General features: G+C 43.1%; 1 protein-coding gene across 1 annotated transcript in view; it reads right to left on the reverse strand.

Moving 5' to 3' along the window:
• Positions 1-19,577, reverse strand: part of LOC126281559 (regulator of hypoxia-inducible factor 1-like) — a 222,054-nt gene that overhangs the window by 72,840 nt on the left and 129,637 nt on the right. Inside the window, exon 11 of the mRNA XM_049980630.1 lies at positions 12,866-13,055. Within this exon, the coding sequence (XP_049836587.1) occupies positions 12,866-13,055 (190 nt within the window). The remainder of the gene's footprint in view (positions 1-12,865; positions 13,056-19,577) is intronic.

Raw genomic sequence — 19,577 nt, forward strand, 5'->3', positions numbered from 1 at the left:
AGACCTCATTTTATCTGCAACCGATCTGCGTGTTACACTACACCATCTTCAGTCTCGTCGATAATACAAGACGATCATGTGAATGTCGGGTGTCAACGGTCCGCATCTCGTAGAGGTTACAAGACGATGTAGCACAGCGGGCATGGGTCATTTGTACTCTACATGAGAAGAATAAAGACGATTACTCTGCATCCATATAACCACCCGGTATCATACGGAGGAGGAGGGTCCTGAAGATTAATCTAATACCAAAATAGTCAAAATAGCATTCAGCTAAATTAAGACATAAATACTTAATACATAATGAAGTTGTCGTCCCTACTACATAATGAGACTAATAAAAAGTAATACTTGGCGTAGTCATAAAATCTGAAATTCTCACGTCGAAAATATAAAGTTACATAACGAGCTTAGTATTTAAGGCACATGTCTGTAGTCCTGTATCAAACGGAACCACAGTGAACTGGTAAAAGAACCAAAACAAAATAGTGCATACTATCTCCACATTATTAAAGAGATGCGCCATTTTGTTTTGGATCCTCTAGCGGAACTCTACGATACCTTGAAATGGAGATATCAATGTGTACAACGACTGCAGAGATGTACCTGCAGGGAAAGCACTTCGAAACCCAGCAGCTTCATCACCCTACAGGAGATACGGTACTGACACAGTGTATAGCCAACGAGAAAAGATTGTGAATATTTGAACACTGGAAACGACATACGGCAATAGTTTGCCATAGCAGGAGTATATAAAAGCCCTTCCATATAAGGTCTTTAGGACATAGGATCTATAAAAACAAAAATTAATACCCACTTAAGGAACACCAGTGCATGTGCTGGTTTGGGAAACATGGATAAATCATGCACTGAGACCAGGGAGTCAACAAAGTCGTTTTTGCGACAATATGGTTTTATCAGTATCCAATCATTGCTATGGTAGGATGTACAGAGACGGCATAGAAATTCAAAAGCACAAAAATAACCTTAACAGAAAGAAAGAAGGATCGAAATTAGACACGATCTGAGCATTTTTGCTAAATGAAGAAAACAGTACAAACTCTTCTACTGTACACGCTGCATAACACACATAAGTAAGTGACACTCGTTTCACAACACCTTCCGCATACGTGTCGTCGTTTTGACGTCACGCGATGTACCGACGACTGCAGGAACTGTTATCGACTTCCGTCAGCCTTCGATATGGGCCTCTAACAAGCCTTCACTCACGCAATCGAATATTTATGAAAAACAAACGCGTCTTTCTTGGAACAAATTATCATAATAATTGTTATAACTAAACGTAAGATAAGAATTTATCGACGGTTAATGCCTTCATAAAAGAGTGCTCTTTCAACAATTTGCAGTTATGGTCAATAATCTGTTAATTATGAACATGCTTGTATTATACTTTGTACTGTGTCGTTTTAAGGGAATGGAGCATTGAAAATTTGTCACAGACATGTCACCATTATAATTATAGGTCAGTTAATAACGCATCAACCATATAAGACTTCAAGATATGCTATGATAACCAAGACGGGAAACTCATTTCACACGACAAAGTGCTAACGTAATGGATGACATTGTGGTTTCTGGAGTCGAAAGATGAAGGTGCGCATCTCTCCACACGCATTTTTTTCTCATTTTGGCGTTGTTTTCACATTCTGGGACTTTTTTATGAATATAATATACATATGTTCTGTAATACTCGATGTTATTTATATTTTCGCCTAATCAGAGAACTACTGATGAAATAAACGTTTAGCGATTTCCGAGTGTGTGGTTAGAACCGAAAGCTATGAGGACAGCTTTAAATGATGCGACTGAAACGAGCAGCAGTAAAATTCATATTCATCACTGTCTAACATCCATAGTCATCCTTGACACAAAGCCGACAGCAGTTCCTTCTTTCATTTTCCATCAGTCTTCTGACTGGTTTGATACGGCCCGCTACGAATTCCTCTCCTACCGTTTTCGATATTGCGTGTGACGTCATATTTGTGGGACGAAGTGTGAAAAGCGTGTTACCACACGTCGCTGCGGCTCCGTGATCTTAGACAGTGGACTCATAATGTCACGACCTGACCATTACATGGACAGGTATAAACAGTTGGGTTTGCTGAACTTATTTCAACTTCAAACTGCTATATGTATCGTTACAGCCTCTGACGATGTGTGCACCACAAGGAGACTAAAGGTTAGACACAGATTTACCCTTGGACCACGGCCTGGCGCCCGTAAAAATAAAAATAAAATTTTCACCAAGAGTTCAAATAACGACTGTGAAAGCCAGCACTGTATGACGTATGCTGTCGAAAAGTTGGCTATTGTTCCATTGTATCTCTTTAATTCTGCAGTATAACACGTCAAAAGAACATTTTGTTCAAACTGTCACTGCCTGCAGAAGAGCGTAGGCTTCTGAATAAGGTTTCTAGATATTTAATATGAGTCACACGAGCTTTAATCTTCTTTTTCCAAAATAGAAATCAGTCAAAGGTTGCAGAATTGGAACATTTAATTGCATTTAAGCGGTCTCGACAGAAGCTCTATTCAACTTTCGAGGATGACAGGTTAATCCGTTGAAACCAGGTAAGTGCATAAAATATTGCAATTGTGCAACTCACGTCTGATTTCGCATTCAAAGCTATATACCACTGTTGCAGAAAAAATAACGCCTGTGAATATAATCACGAAGTTTAATTTTTTTTTGGGAGAATTGGAAATTCAGTCTCCATTATGATTTCTGAAAATTAGACCACATAAAGAAGAAGGTTGTCGCTCATCCTTCGGAAATTTAGCACTATTCCAATCAGACATTGATGTTCGAGGGAGAAAAATAATTAGAAGAACATTTAGCAATATTGGCACAACTACTACTGATTTACAGATCGCTTTATCCGAAAAAATAATATTTACATTTCCTTCTTGTTTTCTCTAAGGGAGAAATTTAAGGACTCTATCAGGCCACGTCAAGAATCAGACGTCTGAACTCACGCATTCACACCCTCAATAACTACTGGAAGCAGTCCTGATTGATGTACCTATGCATGTCGGTTCCATGCTTTCCATGTTGCGCAATTCTTTGCAAATCGAATATACTTGTAACAGCACGGTAGAGGTCCTTCTGAAAAAACAAAATGCTATTTAGTGATGTTTCGGGCACATCCATAGAGAGAGATTAAAAGAAAGACGATCCGATTCAGAAGGATAATGTGGGAAGTCTTCAATAGATGTCACAGAAAAAAATTTCATAGCATCTGTGAAGAAAACCCCAACATTTAAAGAATATGATAATGCTATTATTCGCTCAAAAGTTGGAGTCCAAGTATGTGTGGAGGAGACAAAAACCGAAATAAAAAACAGCAAGCCAAAAATCTAAATGATGACCTCTGTCTTCAAATTAAGTAAAATAAAGAACTTTCAAATATGAGCACTACGATGGAACAAGCACAAGTTATGACCTGTCGTCTCCTCCATGTCCACTTCCCTGGACTTATGATTAACCCTCCCCTTCCCACCCCTCCACCACCTACTGGTTGTGCAACCAGCTTGGAGGATGTCTATTTAGGATTCATTTTTAACCCAATTTATTATCTCTATCATTATAATTTATGGCCCAGTTTACGATCCTCGTCACTATATTTTATTAACCAGTAGCTATGGTCTGTTATCCTATTGAGCTGTTGACGGTTAATGATATTTATTCAGGATTATTATTGTGTAATGAACCGTGGTAAAAATTGCTGTTTTGAAGAGCGCGCCGCAGCGCGTAGCGTGAAGCAGTCGCCGTCCGTTTCTGGCGTGGCGCCGCTGTGGCGACCACAGTTTTGGTGTCTCCCTCTGGTGTGAAATGGGAAAGGTTGCCTGTTCACATGCATTTAAGAGGCGCTGTGAGCTCGCCATGCGCTCCGCCTTGACTTCCATATCTGCCTTCCTTCCCCCAACTCCTCCTGTTCTTCCAGCGTCTCCACATCCTTTATGTTGTCCACAAGCTTGATCCCCCCCCCCCCCCCCCCCCCACCCTCTGGTTTCCTCCTTCCTCTCCACTACCCGCCAGTTGCCGCGCCTCTATCGCTGTATCCCTCCCTCTCTCCACCTCCACAGCCTCCATCTCCTTCATCAGGGCAATTTCCAACACCTCCCCCTCCCAGATGACGAACTTAGCCGTGACATATACCCTTCTTTCCAACTATAACCTGGCCTTGTTCCCCCACCCTCCCCAGGGCCCCCTTTTTCCTCTTCCCTCCTTCTCCCAGAGCGGATTTTCCTCCTCCCTCCCCTCCCCTGAGACCCTGCACCCTATACTTGCCTCTTTCCCTCCCACATCCCTCCCTACCTGGCCCTCTTCAGCGCAACCCCCCCCCCACCCCACTCATCTCCCCCATCTCTTCCCCTCCCTCCCTTCTTCTGGTCTCCCTCATCTCCTTGTGCCTGGCAGATCCTCTGTTTTGATCATCATCAGTGTGCCACATCAGTCTTGTGTTTAATGCTGTTTCTCCTGTGTGTCAAGAGGTGTGATTTTAATTGTGTACTGCCTTGAGGTTCGCCGTCAGAACTTGTTGTGTGCTACTCCATCTGTCGATACCTCTTATGCTCCAGTCATACTGTGCCTTGTGTTCTTTTAACTGTCACAGTGTGTGGCTTTTTGTGTGTGCTACTTTTAAACAGTTTTTTAGCTCCATTTTACAGTCACCCCCTTTTTTGTCTATTGCCTTCCATGATGTTCCCCCTTTTTTATATCTGTGTTCACCATATTCTCTCCTTGTTATTTTAAAATGTCTTCTATTGTTTGTTCTATGTCTTTCGGCTGAAGACCAGCGCATATGCTGCTGCCAGTCCCCCCCCCCCCTCCCCCCGATGGGGAATTGAAATACGATAAAGAAAAAAAAACTCGCCAGGGTGAGTCAGAGTCAGTCTGAGAGTCAGTGCAGTGAGTCGACAGTCAGTCAGAAGGGAGACACTCGCATGTTAATCAGTCGGTTCTAAGTCTCAGTCGCTGTTGGATTCTGGACTGATTTGGGTTCGTCGTTACTCCGCTGTAGGACGAGTTGGCAGTCAGCACCAGGCAGGTCCGCAAGGTGCAAGTACGCGCCGAGACCGAGGCCGACGCATACGGAAGGCCGTTGATCGATCGGTCGGCTGGTCGTCAGATGGCGGCATGTGGTCTGCTGAGCACTAACAACAGTATCCGTCGGGAAGAGTTGGCAGCCAGCAACAGTCGGGTCCGTATGGGGTTAGTATTCGCCGGGACTGCTGTCGGCAAAAGCTGGCTGCTGTTGGTCGTTTGCTCGGCCGGTCGTCTTAGTTGACGACGTCTTGGATTCTCAGGATGAACACCATTTTCCGAGTCGAGATGTGGTTGGACCTTGTTGGTTCGTTGGAACTGAGCAACGACATAGTCACCACGCCGGCTGGAGTGGCCGTGCGGTTCTGGGCGCTACAGTCTGGAACCGAGCGACTGCTATGGTCGCAGGTTCGAATCCTGCCTTGGGCATGGATGTGTGTTATGTCCTTAGATTATTTAGGTTTAATTAGTTCTAAGTTCTCGGCGACTGATGACCTCAGAAGTTAAGTCGCAAAGTGCTCAGAGCCATTTGAACCAAAGTCTCCACGGCGTGAAGCCAAGCTGGGGCTTTTGGCGATGTGCACGCTCTGTTGCATTTGGAAGCTCTAGCTGCGAGAGCAACTTTTCGCTTTCCTCCGAAGCAGGATCCTCAAGTTAAGTAATTAGTTACTTCTTTTTAAATCTCGACTGTTACGATTTGTTCGTTATTTGTGGATTGTTGTTTCCTCAGCCGTTCACGCATGTGATAACAAGTGATGTGTGTTGTTGTCCAGAACCCACAGCCTTCTTCCGTAGTGATTTGACAGTTGTGACTTGTGTTTTCTGTATTCTTTTAAACTTGTCTTGAGTGGTGTTTGATGCCTTGATCTTGGTGAAGCCGAGTTAGAAGGTGTAGGTATCTTGGTTTACTCAACATGGCCGATATTCTCTGTCGCTTGTGCAATTGAATGTGACGGTTGGATATCGGTCAGATTGTCGGTCGGAGTGCTAGTATGTGTGACGTTCGGAGCTGCCTCTGTCATGTTTGTCGGATTCGCCGCGTTAACGAATTTATTGCTTGGAATGTAACGGCCTAATTCCTGAATTATGTTTTGATCTTGTCTATCATCTTAGGAGGCGGTATCTGTGTACTGTAGAGCGTGTTAACTTGTTTGGCCAACCTTGTATAATTTTATATAAGATTGCATTTCATGGCCTTTTATTTAAATGGTAATTTTAGTGTATAAAGTTGCCACCCTTCCATCGTAAGACTGTCTTAGAAGTTAAAATCAAGTTGCACCTTCGGTGGCAAAGCTATTTTTTTGGTTTTAGTGTTTTGTACCATTTCCATCCCTCCTATAGGGTACATAGTTTGTGTGTTTCTGTGAATTGTTAAAACTTTTAGTTTAAGGTAATCTAGTCTATTGCAGATTTGCACCAGTTTAGTCTTTCAGAGGTTGTTGTGAGCGGTCGTAACTACGGCTGTGTCAAAAGGGAGTGGCAAGGTTCTCAGCCCGAAAGCTCATACTGCCAAAAATTTGTTTCTTTCTGCCTCTGAATAAATTGTAACTTGATATTTGGAGGGTGCTTTCTCATTATAATTTTAAATCTGTTTCTTTTAAAAAATGCTTTAGGCACCATTAAAGTGAATAAATTACCATTTGTTTATGATTTCATCAGTTGTTCCCTGGCAACTACTTCCAAGCTCACATAGTGTAATTAAATGTGTTAATTTTCTTGATGAATCGCTAGTACATAAATTAAATTCTTACGAATATTTTTTTGAAATAAATCCACGGTTCAAGTAACATTGTCAGCAGAATAGCTTTTTCTTTTAATAGTGATAATAAAAACAGCAAATCTCACCCACTTGCATGTAGAGTTTTCTAAAAAAAGTACGCACTTGCTACATAATGGTTACACAGCAGAGGTGTTGGGGTTCAGTTTTTAAACAAAGTAATTCTTGCTATATAATAATTACACTGCAGAGGTATGGGGGTTCATTTTTTAAACAAAATTAACCTTGTTATGTAATAATTACACTGTTCAAGTGTTGGCATTTAGTTTTTAAGAAAGAACAACTTGCTACTGTGGAGATGTTGGGATTTATTTGTTAAACAAATTATACTCGAGCTACCCAGCAGTTACATTGAGGAGTTGCAAGTCTTACTTTTTTTAACAAGTTATACTGGTAGCCCCTGGTTCCATGTTTAACACCTACTGAGGATATTTTCTTCATGCAGTCTCATTATACGGCAAGAAGGAGGAAGGATGCACTTGTTTTAAACAGTTACATATTGCATGGTTTATTTAGTTAAACATTTAGGAACGTTTGTAACACATTGCAGTTTGCAGTTCTCCTAGTCTCTGCCCGCATCTCGTGGTCGTGCGGTAGTGTACTCACTTCCCAAGCCAGGGTTCACGGGTTCGATTCCCGGCGGGCTCAGGGATTTTCTCTGCCCCGTGATGGCTGGGTGTTGTGTGATGTCCTTAGGTTAGTTAGGTTTAAGTAGTTCTAAGTTCTAGGGGACTGATGACCATAGCTGTTAAGTCCCATAGTGCTCAGAGCCATTTGAACCATCCTAGACTCTAAGCACAAATGTGATCCGTCTTATCACCCACCAAATACCTAAACCCACGTTAAGGAAGCACTTTTTAAAAAAAATTTTGAGGTAACTGTTTACTGCTGTCAAATAATTGAAGAAATGTGTCTCTGGGCCATCGGCTATACAAATACACTTTTATTCTCCACTGGTTTTCCTCCTGGTAGAGAATAAAGGTGTACTTGTTCAGCCGATGGCTCAGAGATGCATTTCTTCAGATGTACTTATTGCCTCCATACATGAAGGAACATCAGAGAGGCTGTGGTCTAAGGCAACCCTCAAATGCTGAATATTAAATAGATTCTCCTTGCTACAAAATTTTTTCCACAGTTTAATTTTAAGATTAGCCATTAAGTCTGAGGCTCATTTCACGTTTGATGCTTTTTAGATCATACACTGCTGTATGTGCTATGCAGGAAATATGCAGGAATAGCTAGTGTTCAGAAACCATTTCACTGTACGAGTCCATACTGCGAGTCACCTTACCTTGTTATAGTGACGATTAGAATGCTGGGGCTACGAGCGAAATTTTGATATCAAAGCGGTATGCAAATTAATTAAATTGATCAATTAGGTACCCCATCCGCGGCCCCTAACCTCCAACCAAGGCCACTACTAACCCACACTCCCCACCCCTACCCAGGATGAAGTCATGTGTTTTCCTCAGCCAACATGTGTATCCCCGCATACTCTCCCTCCCCACCCCTTCCCGTCCCCTCCCCTCTCCCATCTACCGTATTGTCAGGAATTTTGGATTTTGATGGGAATTTCGAATTTTGGTGAGAATTCCTTTGTCCCAGAGCTGTGCTGACGTACGGATGTACATACCGGGTGATCAAAAAGTCAGTATAAATTTGAAAACTGAATAAATCACGGAATAATGTAGATAGAGAGGTACAAATTTACACACATGCTTGGAATGATATGGGGTTTTATTAGAACCAAAAAAATACAAAAGTTCAAAAATGCCCGACAGATGGCGCTTCATCTGATCGGAATAGCAATAATTAGCATAACAAAGTAAGACAAAGCAAAGATGATGTTCTTTACAGGAAATGCACAATATGTCCACCATCATTCCTCGACAGTAGCTGTAGTCGAGGAACAACGTTGTGAACAGCACTGTAAAGCATGACCAGAGTTATGGTGACGCATTGGAGTCGGATGTTGTCTTTCAGCATCCCTAGAGATGTCGGTCGATCACGATACACTTGCGACTTCTGGTAATCCCAAAGACAATAATCGCACGGACTGAGGTCTGGGGATCTGGGACGCCAAGCATGACGAAAGTGGCGGCTGAGCACACGATCAACACCAAACGACGCGCTCAAGAGATTTTTCACGCGTCTAGAAAAATGGAGTGGCACGCCATCCTGCGTAAACATCGTACGTTCCAGCAGGTGTTTATCAGCCAGGCTGGGGATGATGCGATTCTGTAATATATCGGCGTACCTCTCACCCGTCACGGTAACAGTTACAAAATCAGAATCACGCATTTCCTCGAAGAAAAAAGGCTCGATAACGGTAGAAGTGGTAAATCCAACCCATAGCGTGACTTTCTCGTCGTGCAATGGAGTTTCCATGACAGTTATAGGATTTTCGGTAGCCCAAATTCTGCAGTTGTGGCCGTTGACAGAGCCTTGGAGCGTGAAATGAGCTTCGTCGGTCCCCAACACGTTAATCAACCAATCGTCATCTTCCGCCATCTTTTGAAACGCCCACATCGCAAATGCCCTCCGCTTCACTAAATCGCCAGGTAACAGTTCATGATGCCGATGGATTTTCTACGAATAGCATCGGAGGGTACGCCACAGTGCCAAACAAACAGTAGTGTATGGAATGCCGGTGGCCGGTGCAACGTGCGACTGCACGAACTCTGACTTCCCCGTGCATAGACGAACACGCTACCGTCTCCATTTCTTCCTGAACTGCCTCAGCAGCATTACGCCTTGTGCACGGTCGGCCACTACGGGGTCTATCGTCTAAACAACCCGTGGCTTCGAACTTCGAAATCATTTTCGCAACAGCTGCATTTGTCAACGGACCTTTACCCGTTCGAATACCCTTCCTATGGCGATAGGATCGTAACGCTGAACTAGCACACTCCTCATTCTGATAATACAGCTTCACTAAAAGCGCCTTTTCAGGTAACGTCAACATGCTGCTCATTTCATTACAGCTTCTTTTATACACGATTGTTATGGGCAGTCACTGACTTTTGCTGTCCAGCGCCATCTGTCGGACACTTTGTGAACTTTTTTTTCTTTTTTTTCTAATAAAACCCCATGTATTTCAAGCATGTGTGTCAATTTTTACCTCTGTATCTACATTATTTCGTGGTTTATTAAGTTTTCAAATTTATACGGACTTTTTGATCAGCCGGTACAATGCATGTAGATACTGCTCAAGTGTGTAGGGTCCACGTCATATCGGACTAAAAAGACATACAAAACCGGGCGATGAGAAAGGTCGCAGGCTTCGTCGACTGGTGGCCGCGTATGCAAGAAACGACAAAACTGGCCTGCAGACGCACCGGATGGTCACCATAAATTGCTTACAAAATTTCAAACTTCATTTTTCAGGGCAGATGTTGTTGTTGTGGCCTTTAGAGCGACGACTAGCTAGACGTCACTCCCCAAGCTAACGTATCTTATGCCAGCCTCTTCGTCTCCAAACAACTGTTGCAACCTACACCCATTTAAAGCTGCTACTTGTTTTCATACCACTACATCTACATGGATACTCTGCAAATCACACTTAAGTGCCTGGCACTTACACCACATTTAAGTGCCCGACAGAATTTTAACCCCCTGTACTTCCTTCCATAGCCTGACTGACTATTCCTTCTTGCACGGGATATGTCTTATTAACGGAATTCTTCTTTAGTTCAGTTGTACCATTAATTTCTTTTTCAGTACCCTTCCCTTAGTTAATCAATACATCTGGCCTTCAACATTCATCTGTAATACCACATTTCAAAACCTTCTAATCTCCTCTTGTCTGAACTGATCATCGCCCACTTTCACTTGCGTAGAAAGCTAAATTCTAAACAAATACGCTCAGAGGACACTTCTTAACAGTTAAATTTCTATTAGATCTTAAAAATCTCCTTTCTCCAGAAACTCTTTTCTTTCTATTGCTGGTCTAAATTTTATATCCTCTCTACTTCATCCATGGCCAATTATTCTACTGCCAAAATAGGAAAACTTAATGACTACTTATCGGTCTCGTTTCCTAATCGAATTCCTTGGGCATCACCTGATTTTATCGGTATGTTCCAAAACGCTGCTTTTAAAAACGGGATTTCCTGTTGTTCATACCTTCGATTGTATTGGTGTTACGAAGGTAGGGTCAAGTGTTTTGGATACCCCTTGGGGTAGGGACCATTTGTATAGTATCACTATCCTACAGCTCACGGTCAAAGTATAAATGTTACGCGATTCCTACTGTTTAGTAAATGGAGAAAATCGGTTGGTTCTTTCTGCGTTTGATGTGGCCTACAACGGACCTCTTAAGACTTACGGGGGCACCATTAGATCACTGGCGGTTCCTCGGAAAACCGTAAAAAAAAGGCATTTTACTACATTTTCGCCCTCAGCAGTGGACCAGAACCGATCTGAGGATACCAAGACCACAAAGTACATCAAATGGCCGGAATTTTTACGATATATTCCTAAGTTTCTGGTCTCGGAAGCCTTGACAATTTTCTCTATTTACAATATTTCAAGTTACACTACATATACACGTATAATCCAATATGAAGCGAAATCTAAATAATACGTAACCGCAGCAAATTTCTCGCATTTTAATGATGCATTCTCTAAGCATTTATCAAAAAGAGCCATCTCCCTGGTTTCAGAAATCTTTATCTGTTTGTGGAGGAACACCGCAAAAACTTGTTTTTCGTATACCAAAACCCAGCCACGCATTCCGAGACGGCTGTAATTTTCACTATGTATTCCTAGGATCCCGATCTCGCGCAATCTTGAAAATTTTCTTGATGAAGAGGTTCAAACTTACCCTATTTGTACACGTTAAATGCGCACGTAGAATTTGCTGCGACACGAAAACGTAGTTTATAAAGTGACGTAGCACGAAGAAATATTCAGTAAAGTGTCTCCTGTAGTGTTGTAGTACTGAAAAACCTGCAATTTTTTTGCACACAAAATTCCGTCTGAAGTGTAAAATTAATATTACGTTATTTCAGTTTCACATAACTAAATTATCTTAATTTTACTGACCAATAGATTTTTTGCATATGATTTACTTGTCCAACTGCAGCTGGAAAAAGAAGGGAGCCAGTGAAAAATGCACGTATCGGAGCACAAAATATGGTAATATGTTCGTGTTTATTTAATAGATTCTTGACTGAAAAATGACGTATCATCTGCCTTATTCTACCTTCCTCAGCACATTTAATAATTTCCCCAAAATCATTTGCATGCAAAAAAATTCACACTTTTATATTCTGATAGAGAAGAAGACAGTGACAGTGCCAAAGAGACGGCAAAGTAATAAATATCGGAAGATAGCAGACAGTGGTAGCGTTATAGAAAGAGAAAAGAAGACAATACCACTGTGAGAGAAGGAGAGGGACACAGTCGCAGCGGCAATGGAACATAGAAGACAGTGAGAGAACAGTGGCAGGAAAAGAGTGAAGGAAACAGTGCAAGGCGAGAGAGAATAAAGAGAAAGTGGAAGTGGGTGAGAGTCAGTGATAATAAGGGACAGAGTCTACGACAGTGACAATAGGGAAGTGAGAGTGAGAAGAGACAACAGTAGTAGGAAGGAAGGATTGAGATACTAGGAGTAAGAGAGAGCATGAGAAGACGGTGGGAATGAGAGGAGACTGTAGAAGTTGGGAACAACGGACTGTGGCTGTTGGTCAAGAGACAGTGACAGAGATACGCAAAGAGATAACGAGAATGTGTTGGGCTGAATGAGTGAGAGAGAATGGGCAAGTGGGAGCGGATGGATGTGAGAGACTTAACAGCAATGGACTAGCGGTGTGAACGAGTTACAGCTACGGGACCTTATGAGGGTGTCTGAGGTGAACTTTGTGTTTAAAAAAAAAAAATTTTTCGGAATTGGAAGTAACAGTCTACTTGAAGTGTGAGGGTTGAAACTACGAATATTCTTTAGCCCTTGGTGTCTCCCAAGAAGTGAGACCGTGCAGCTAGAATTAAGCGCACTTCATTTTTCGAGTAGCACGTACCGGCGCAGCCGAGGTTGGCGGCGAGCAGCACCCAGCACACGAAGGCGCCCCACAGCAGCGGCGACAGCGCGTTGTAGGCGGCGGCCGCGGCGGCGCTGTACACGTAGCCGCGCCGGCCCATGTGCACCGGGCCGCACGCCGCTAGGAGCGCCACCGTCGCCGCCGTCACCCATGCCGCTGACACTCGCGTCTGTACAGTACGCAGCACTGCTTAAAATCTGAGGACAACGTCATGGACGACTCGAAATTTGTTAAAAGCTACTTCATTAATTAAAATGTGCACTTTTGTGCAGCAATAGTTGTTAAACACACCGTAATTCCCGATAACCATCGCCCGCCACGTAACTATGTTCGAAGACGCCAGGCACGAGTTATATTCTTGTGTACACCTGTACAAATGTGGCCTGCATTTCTTTTTCGCCGTATTCTAAGAAACCGTCAAGTTACTACATCGGCGTACTTCGAAAGCGTCAGTTACTGTTGAACTTTCTTGAAAAGTGAACGTGATTTTGAATCTTTATTTAGCAATGATCCATCACATATATTTCAATAAATTTTCTCCATCTACACTACTGGTCATTAAAATTGCTACACCAAGAAGAAATGCAGATGATAAACGGGTTTTCATTGAACAAATATGTTATACTAGAACTGACATATGATTACATTTTCACGCAATTTCGGTGCATAGATCCTCAGAAGTCAGTACCCAGAACAACCAACTCTGGCCGTAATAACGGCCTTATACGCCTGAGCATTGAGTCAAACAGAGCTTGGATGATTCACTGTTCAAAGTGCCGTCAATGCGAACAAGAGGTGACCGAGACGTGTAACCCTGCAGCTTCAACACGATACCACAGTTCATCAAGAGTAGTGAACTGGCGTATTGTGACGAGCCAGTTGCTCGGCCACCATTGACCAGACGTTTTCAATTGGTGAGAGATCTGGAGAATGTGCTGGCCAGGGCAGCAGTCGAACATTTTCTGTATCCAGAAAGGTCCGTATAGGACCTGCAACATGCGGTCGTACACTATCCTGCTGAAATGTAGGGTTTCGCAGGGATCGAATGAGGAGTAGAGCCACGGGTCGTAACACATCTGAAATGTAACGTCCACTGTTCAAAGTGCCGTCAATGCGAACAAAAGGTGACCGAGACGTCTAACCAATGGCACCCCATACCATCACGAGGTGTGATACGCCAGTATGGCGATGACGAATACACGCGTCCTATGTGCGTTCACCGTGATGTCGCCAAACACGGATGCGACCCCATGATGCTGTAAACAGAAGCTGGATTCATCAGAATAGATGACACTTTGCTATTCGTTCACCCACGTTCGTCGTCGAGTACACCATCGCAGGTGCTCCTGTCTGTGATGCAGCGTCAAAGGTAACCGCAGCCGTGGTCTCCGAGCTGATAGTCAATGCTGCTGCAAACGTCGTCGAACTGTTCGTGCAGATGGTTGTTGTCTTGCAAACGTCCCCATCTGTTGACTCAGGGATCGAGACGTGGCTGCACGATCCGTTACAGCCATGCGGATAAGATGCCTGTAATCTCGACTGCTAGTGATAAGATGCGGTTGGGATCCAGCACGGCGTTCCGTATTACCCTCCTGAATCCACCGATTCCATATTCTGCTAACAGTCATTGGATCTCGACCAACGCGAGCACCAATGTCGCGATACGATAAACCGCGTTGGTACGCTTTTCTCCTCCGTACACGAGGCATCACAGCAACGTTTCACAAGGCAACGCCGGTCAACTGCTGCTTGTGTATGAGAAATCGGTTAGAAACTTTCCTCGTGTCAGCACGTTGTAGGTGTCGCCACCGGCGCCAACCTTCTGTGAATGCCCTGAAAAGCTAATCATTTGCATATCACAGCATCTTCTTCCTGTCGGTTAAATTTTGCGTCTGTAGCACGCCATCTTCGTGGTGTAGCAATTTTAAGGGCCAGTAGTGTACAAGGCGTTCATGTTAAATTACCTTACATTCTCAGTATCCTATTTAAGCTCCTGAAATTCAAATAGGTCATTTTAATACAAATTTCAGCTTGTGCTACAGTATGTTTTTTATAAAGTCGGTGTATCTTGCGTTCTGGTCTTGATGTAATGTCAGTGGAGGCTGCTCTCGCCACATGTTTCTTACTGTTTTGTCAGAATATATCTATCTGATAAACTTTAACTTCTTTATAATTAAAGTTGTAACCCCTGGCCAGCTACCTCAGTCTCCACTTTAATTAGTGATCTCCTCCTAGTAGGTAGAAAAAAAAACGATTTCCAAAAGCTACACTCAACATGATCTTCATTTAAATCTCAGTGACGTATTAATGTTACATGTCCACTGGTTTGCTTAGAAACTGCCGTCTGGGAGCGGCTGCTGCTGACGGGTGGGTAATACAGACCGTCGTTACATTCTGGTACGTCAGTGGGTAGTTCTAAGATGGCTGCGGAGGGGTAGCTGCCAGTGTCTTTCCATGAGGTGGTTCGAAGGCTACAGCGAATCGGTAGCTTGTCTACGGGGTCAGTATTTTCCTACAGCAAGACGCCGAAGCTGCAGTAACATTTCTCTGTAGCCTCTCGTTTATAAACCCGGCTATTGTGGAGATGCTGGCACTTATAAGGATGCAATGGTTTTGTTTGTTGTTAAATAACATTTTCTCCAGACAGAAACAACTTTTCTTTATTTGTTTCCCGCACGATGCTTTTCGGGTAACATTTCCGAATGTCTAATGCTTTTTTTGTACAGCATGATATTTTTAGGCGTGCTGTTTGACGCATTAATCTCGTGACTTTACTATGATATAAACACGCGCAAATTTCCAATTACTAATTTATCTTTCCCTATAGAGAATTCTGAATTCTTAAGTTATTTTTACTTACAGATTTGTTGTTGGCCTGCTATGTTGACAGGCATATAACACGTTATTTACACAGTTCACTGTCCACAGTAAGAATACTGTTTTTAACGACACAACAAGGAATCTGTAAGTTAAAGTAACGTAATAATTGTTGTAGCACGTAATATTGTATAGTATGCTAGTCAGTAGCTCACGGTATCGAAGACCATATAATTGGCTTCCTAATGTGGATTCATTGTCTAAATACTTGCATACTGAACACTGCAAAAGTGGTTTGCTTTTATGAGGATAGAGTATTTGTGCAGGTCGTAGTATAATTTTTAAAAACATTTTCTCGTTTGTCTTGCAACCGCTAATTTGGATAATTGAGCTCTACTCGTTACCAGCTTCGCGGCTGCTGTTATACACTCGAACGTACAACAGCCTCAAGTTGTAGGTGATATTTCAGGTAACTGTAGGTAGCTCCATACATTTTGTTGAGTCAGCATTACCGACGTAGACGACGCCTGTTCACCGATCTGCTCACGCGACCTGCACTGCGCTCTCGTCTGAACAGTGCGTAACCTTACGGATCACAGCAGGTACTGGTAGGGGAAGGCGAGGCGAGGGGAGAAGGTTCAGAAGCAAGGCAGATCTTCACGAGAAACTGTTGTCAGCGACTCTGTTCTACGGCCGGTAATGTTATTCCTACTGACATGCACGTATATCGTTTCGCGATGCCTTTGTGGCAAAATTATCCCCTAAGACTGTTCCACTGATGAGAAATGACAATGAAATGTATCTTACTTTTCTTTTAATTAATGAGCCAAAGAACATGGGCAGATAAGTACAAAAAAAATTTCTTAGGATTAATGCACGCTTAGAATGAATATAGTTTTCGGGCGAAGTGTAGAATGACATCAACTTGTGCTTCCGTATTATTTTATTGACACGTTAAGCATAGAAACACTGAATGTCAATGAGCTCAACTTATTTTGCTTTTCGCTACAGAATGAAAGTCCCATACTACAGTGTGTACTCTGCTAATTCGAAGATAAGCTTTTTTTAAGTCGCTATCGGTGAGTAAACTTCTGTGGGTAGGTTTCGCTCTCTTCACTGCGCAAAAAAAGTTACTCGCATAAATAGGTAAGTCCAAACATCGATATAATCACGACTGGAAGTGAAGTCGTGGAAATTCATATTGAGCAAAATTTTTATACGAACATAAAAGACTTATTTTATTGCGACATTTATCACACAGTAGCCTGTCACATTCTAGAGCTGTAAGCTCTAACTGTAACTAGGCAGTCGTGCGGTTCTAGGCGCTTCAGCCTGGAAGCGCGTGACCGCTACAGTCGGAGGTTCGAATCCTACTTCGGGCATGGATGTGTGTGATGTCCTTAGGTTAGTTAGGTTTAAGTAGTTGTAAGTTCTAGGGGACTGATGACCACAGATGTTAAGTCCCATAGTGCTCAGAGCCGTCTTTTTGTAACTAGGCATCTTGCAGTAACATCATGTAAATTGATGTTGGTGTGTCTGACCTTCAGTTTGAACTTCCTAGCTCGGCGATAACCCTGCTTACCGTCGATGGAAAAGAAACGAGGGGCATAAAATAAGTAATGCAACAAGTTATTTCGCTTGAAAAATGCGTAATTTGTTATGGGACAACGTGGAATGTTCGCCCTTCAGTCTAATAGCTTCATAACGTTTCGATAGGTGGCGGTGCTATACGTTGCCTTCAAAATGGCGTCTGTAACGGAGGTGCGTTCCAAGGAGAGAGCTGTCATTGAGTTTCTTTTGGCGTAAAACCAGAGCATCGCAGATATTCGTAGGCTATAGCAGAATGGCCTCCCTCATAGTGCAACGATAAACTCTGAAGTTTCTGCTACACTCAGGCAGTCGACGAAACGGCTTAAGCTTGTCGCCACAAAAATGGTTAAGAACATCTCCTTCTCCATGACAATGCAAAGCCTCACACAAGTCTGCGCACATCCAGGTTGGGTATTTTTTCAGCCCGGAGACTGGCTATTTGTGTTGTCCTCATCATTTCATTATCACTGGTGCCAATGGCTAGATAGGACTGTGTAAAAATTGGACTGCGTAAAAATTGGAACTTCGTACGGGCGTTGATGACCGCGCATTTGAGCGCCCCACAAAACAAGCATTATCATCAAGTGTGCGCACACGAGAAGACTTCACAATACTTCATTGGACTATTCTTCCTCGTCCACCCTACAGCCCGGAACTCGCCCCTTCAGACTTCCATCTGTTTGCGCCAGTGTTGGATGCACTCCACGGGATGCAGTACGTGCATGTTGGGGAGGTTACTGATGCAGCAACACGTTGGCTTCAACATCGTCCAGTAGTGTGGTACCATGCGGGCAGGCAGGCAATGACTGTAGGGTGGCGTAAGGCCGTCGCATTGAACGGAGACTACGTTGAAAAATGGGCTTTTGTATCCATAAGAGTGGGAAATACTATAGTGTTTGGAATCCTGAATAAAACCAACCTGCTATCAGAAAAAAATGTTTCACATTACTTATTGAACGCCATCCCATACTCTGCACTATACACTGCGTCATAAAGCATATAGGCTTGCGTCTAAAGCTACGACGAACTTAACAACATTCATTCCTCTAAAGACAGCACTAGCGCTGCATTCCATAATGACATCCAACCATCCCATTTTACTGGGAACGATCATTGCCCCCGTCGGTAATTCCAAAAAAAAGATTTCAGGTGTCTGAGACTTTGGTTTTAAACATTTAAAACGAAACTAACTTTTGCATTGTCGCCTTCGAATTAATTTTCATGAAGTCGAACGCTTTTATTTTCACTGTTTTTCCTGCTGTTGAACAAGTAACACGAATAGACAACGTCTACATGGTAGGTCTGGTGAAAGAGTGCTTGAAAAAGTCTTGAATGGTTCAAATGGCTCTGAGCACTATGGGACTTAACACCTATGGTCATCAGTCCCCTAGAACTTGGAGAACTACTTAAACCTAACTAACCTAAGGACATCACACAACACCCAGTCATCATGAGGCAGAGAAAATCCCTGACCCCGCCGGGAAGCGAACCCGGAAACCAGGGCGTGGGAAGCGAGAACGCTACCGCACGACCACGAGCTGCGGACGAAAAAGTCTTGAACGAATCAGATTTAAATGAAAGTGAAGTGGATGATCATTTGGAAAAAATTGGAACTGATTCACCGTTTGAGAATGAAGATCAGGTTCAGCCCAACCCACCAGATGTTAATGATACCAACTGTGATAAATTGATCGCTGAAAGTGGACGGGAGTATGTTACGGAGCAATCTCGAGAATATCTGAAGTTCTGTACAAAATATGGTGCGGGAAAGAACCGAGCTAAGACAAAAGGAGATGCTCTTTTTACACCCTACGTTATGAATTTCATAAAAGTTGTGGGTGTGATGTAGGTGTTTCGGGGTTTTCTAAAGAAAGGCCCGGAAAATACGTCATTCTAATTAGAATGCTGTCTGGTCATGAGGCTAGATATGTGATCAGCGTGGACGTCCATACAGGAAAGTCTGGAAATGCACATTATCTAAACGAACTAATGGATATAGTAAAGAGACTAATAAAATCCACTGAGATATCAGGGAACAACGTTACCATGGATCAGTACAACACTACAGTGGAGCTTGCTGAAACTCTATGGAATGATTTTCACCTCTCTCTGGTTGGCACCCTGCGGCTGACCACACGACACATACCTGAAGAGTCTAAGACTACAACTGGCCGCAGTGAACGCCCCCCATCTCTGCATATACTGACCTTCAGACACAAAGGCTACCAGTTACTCTCGCATCATCTGTAGTCCGTGAGAAGACAAAGCTGTTGATGCTTTTGAC

This window comes from Schistocerca gregaria, chromosome 7, assembly GCF_023897955.1.
Source record: "Schistocerca gregaria isolate iqSchGreg1 chromosome 7, iqSchGreg1.2, whole genome shotgun sequence".
NCBI lineage: Eukaryota > Metazoa > Arthropoda > Insecta > Orthoptera > Acrididae > Schistocerca > Schistocerca gregaria.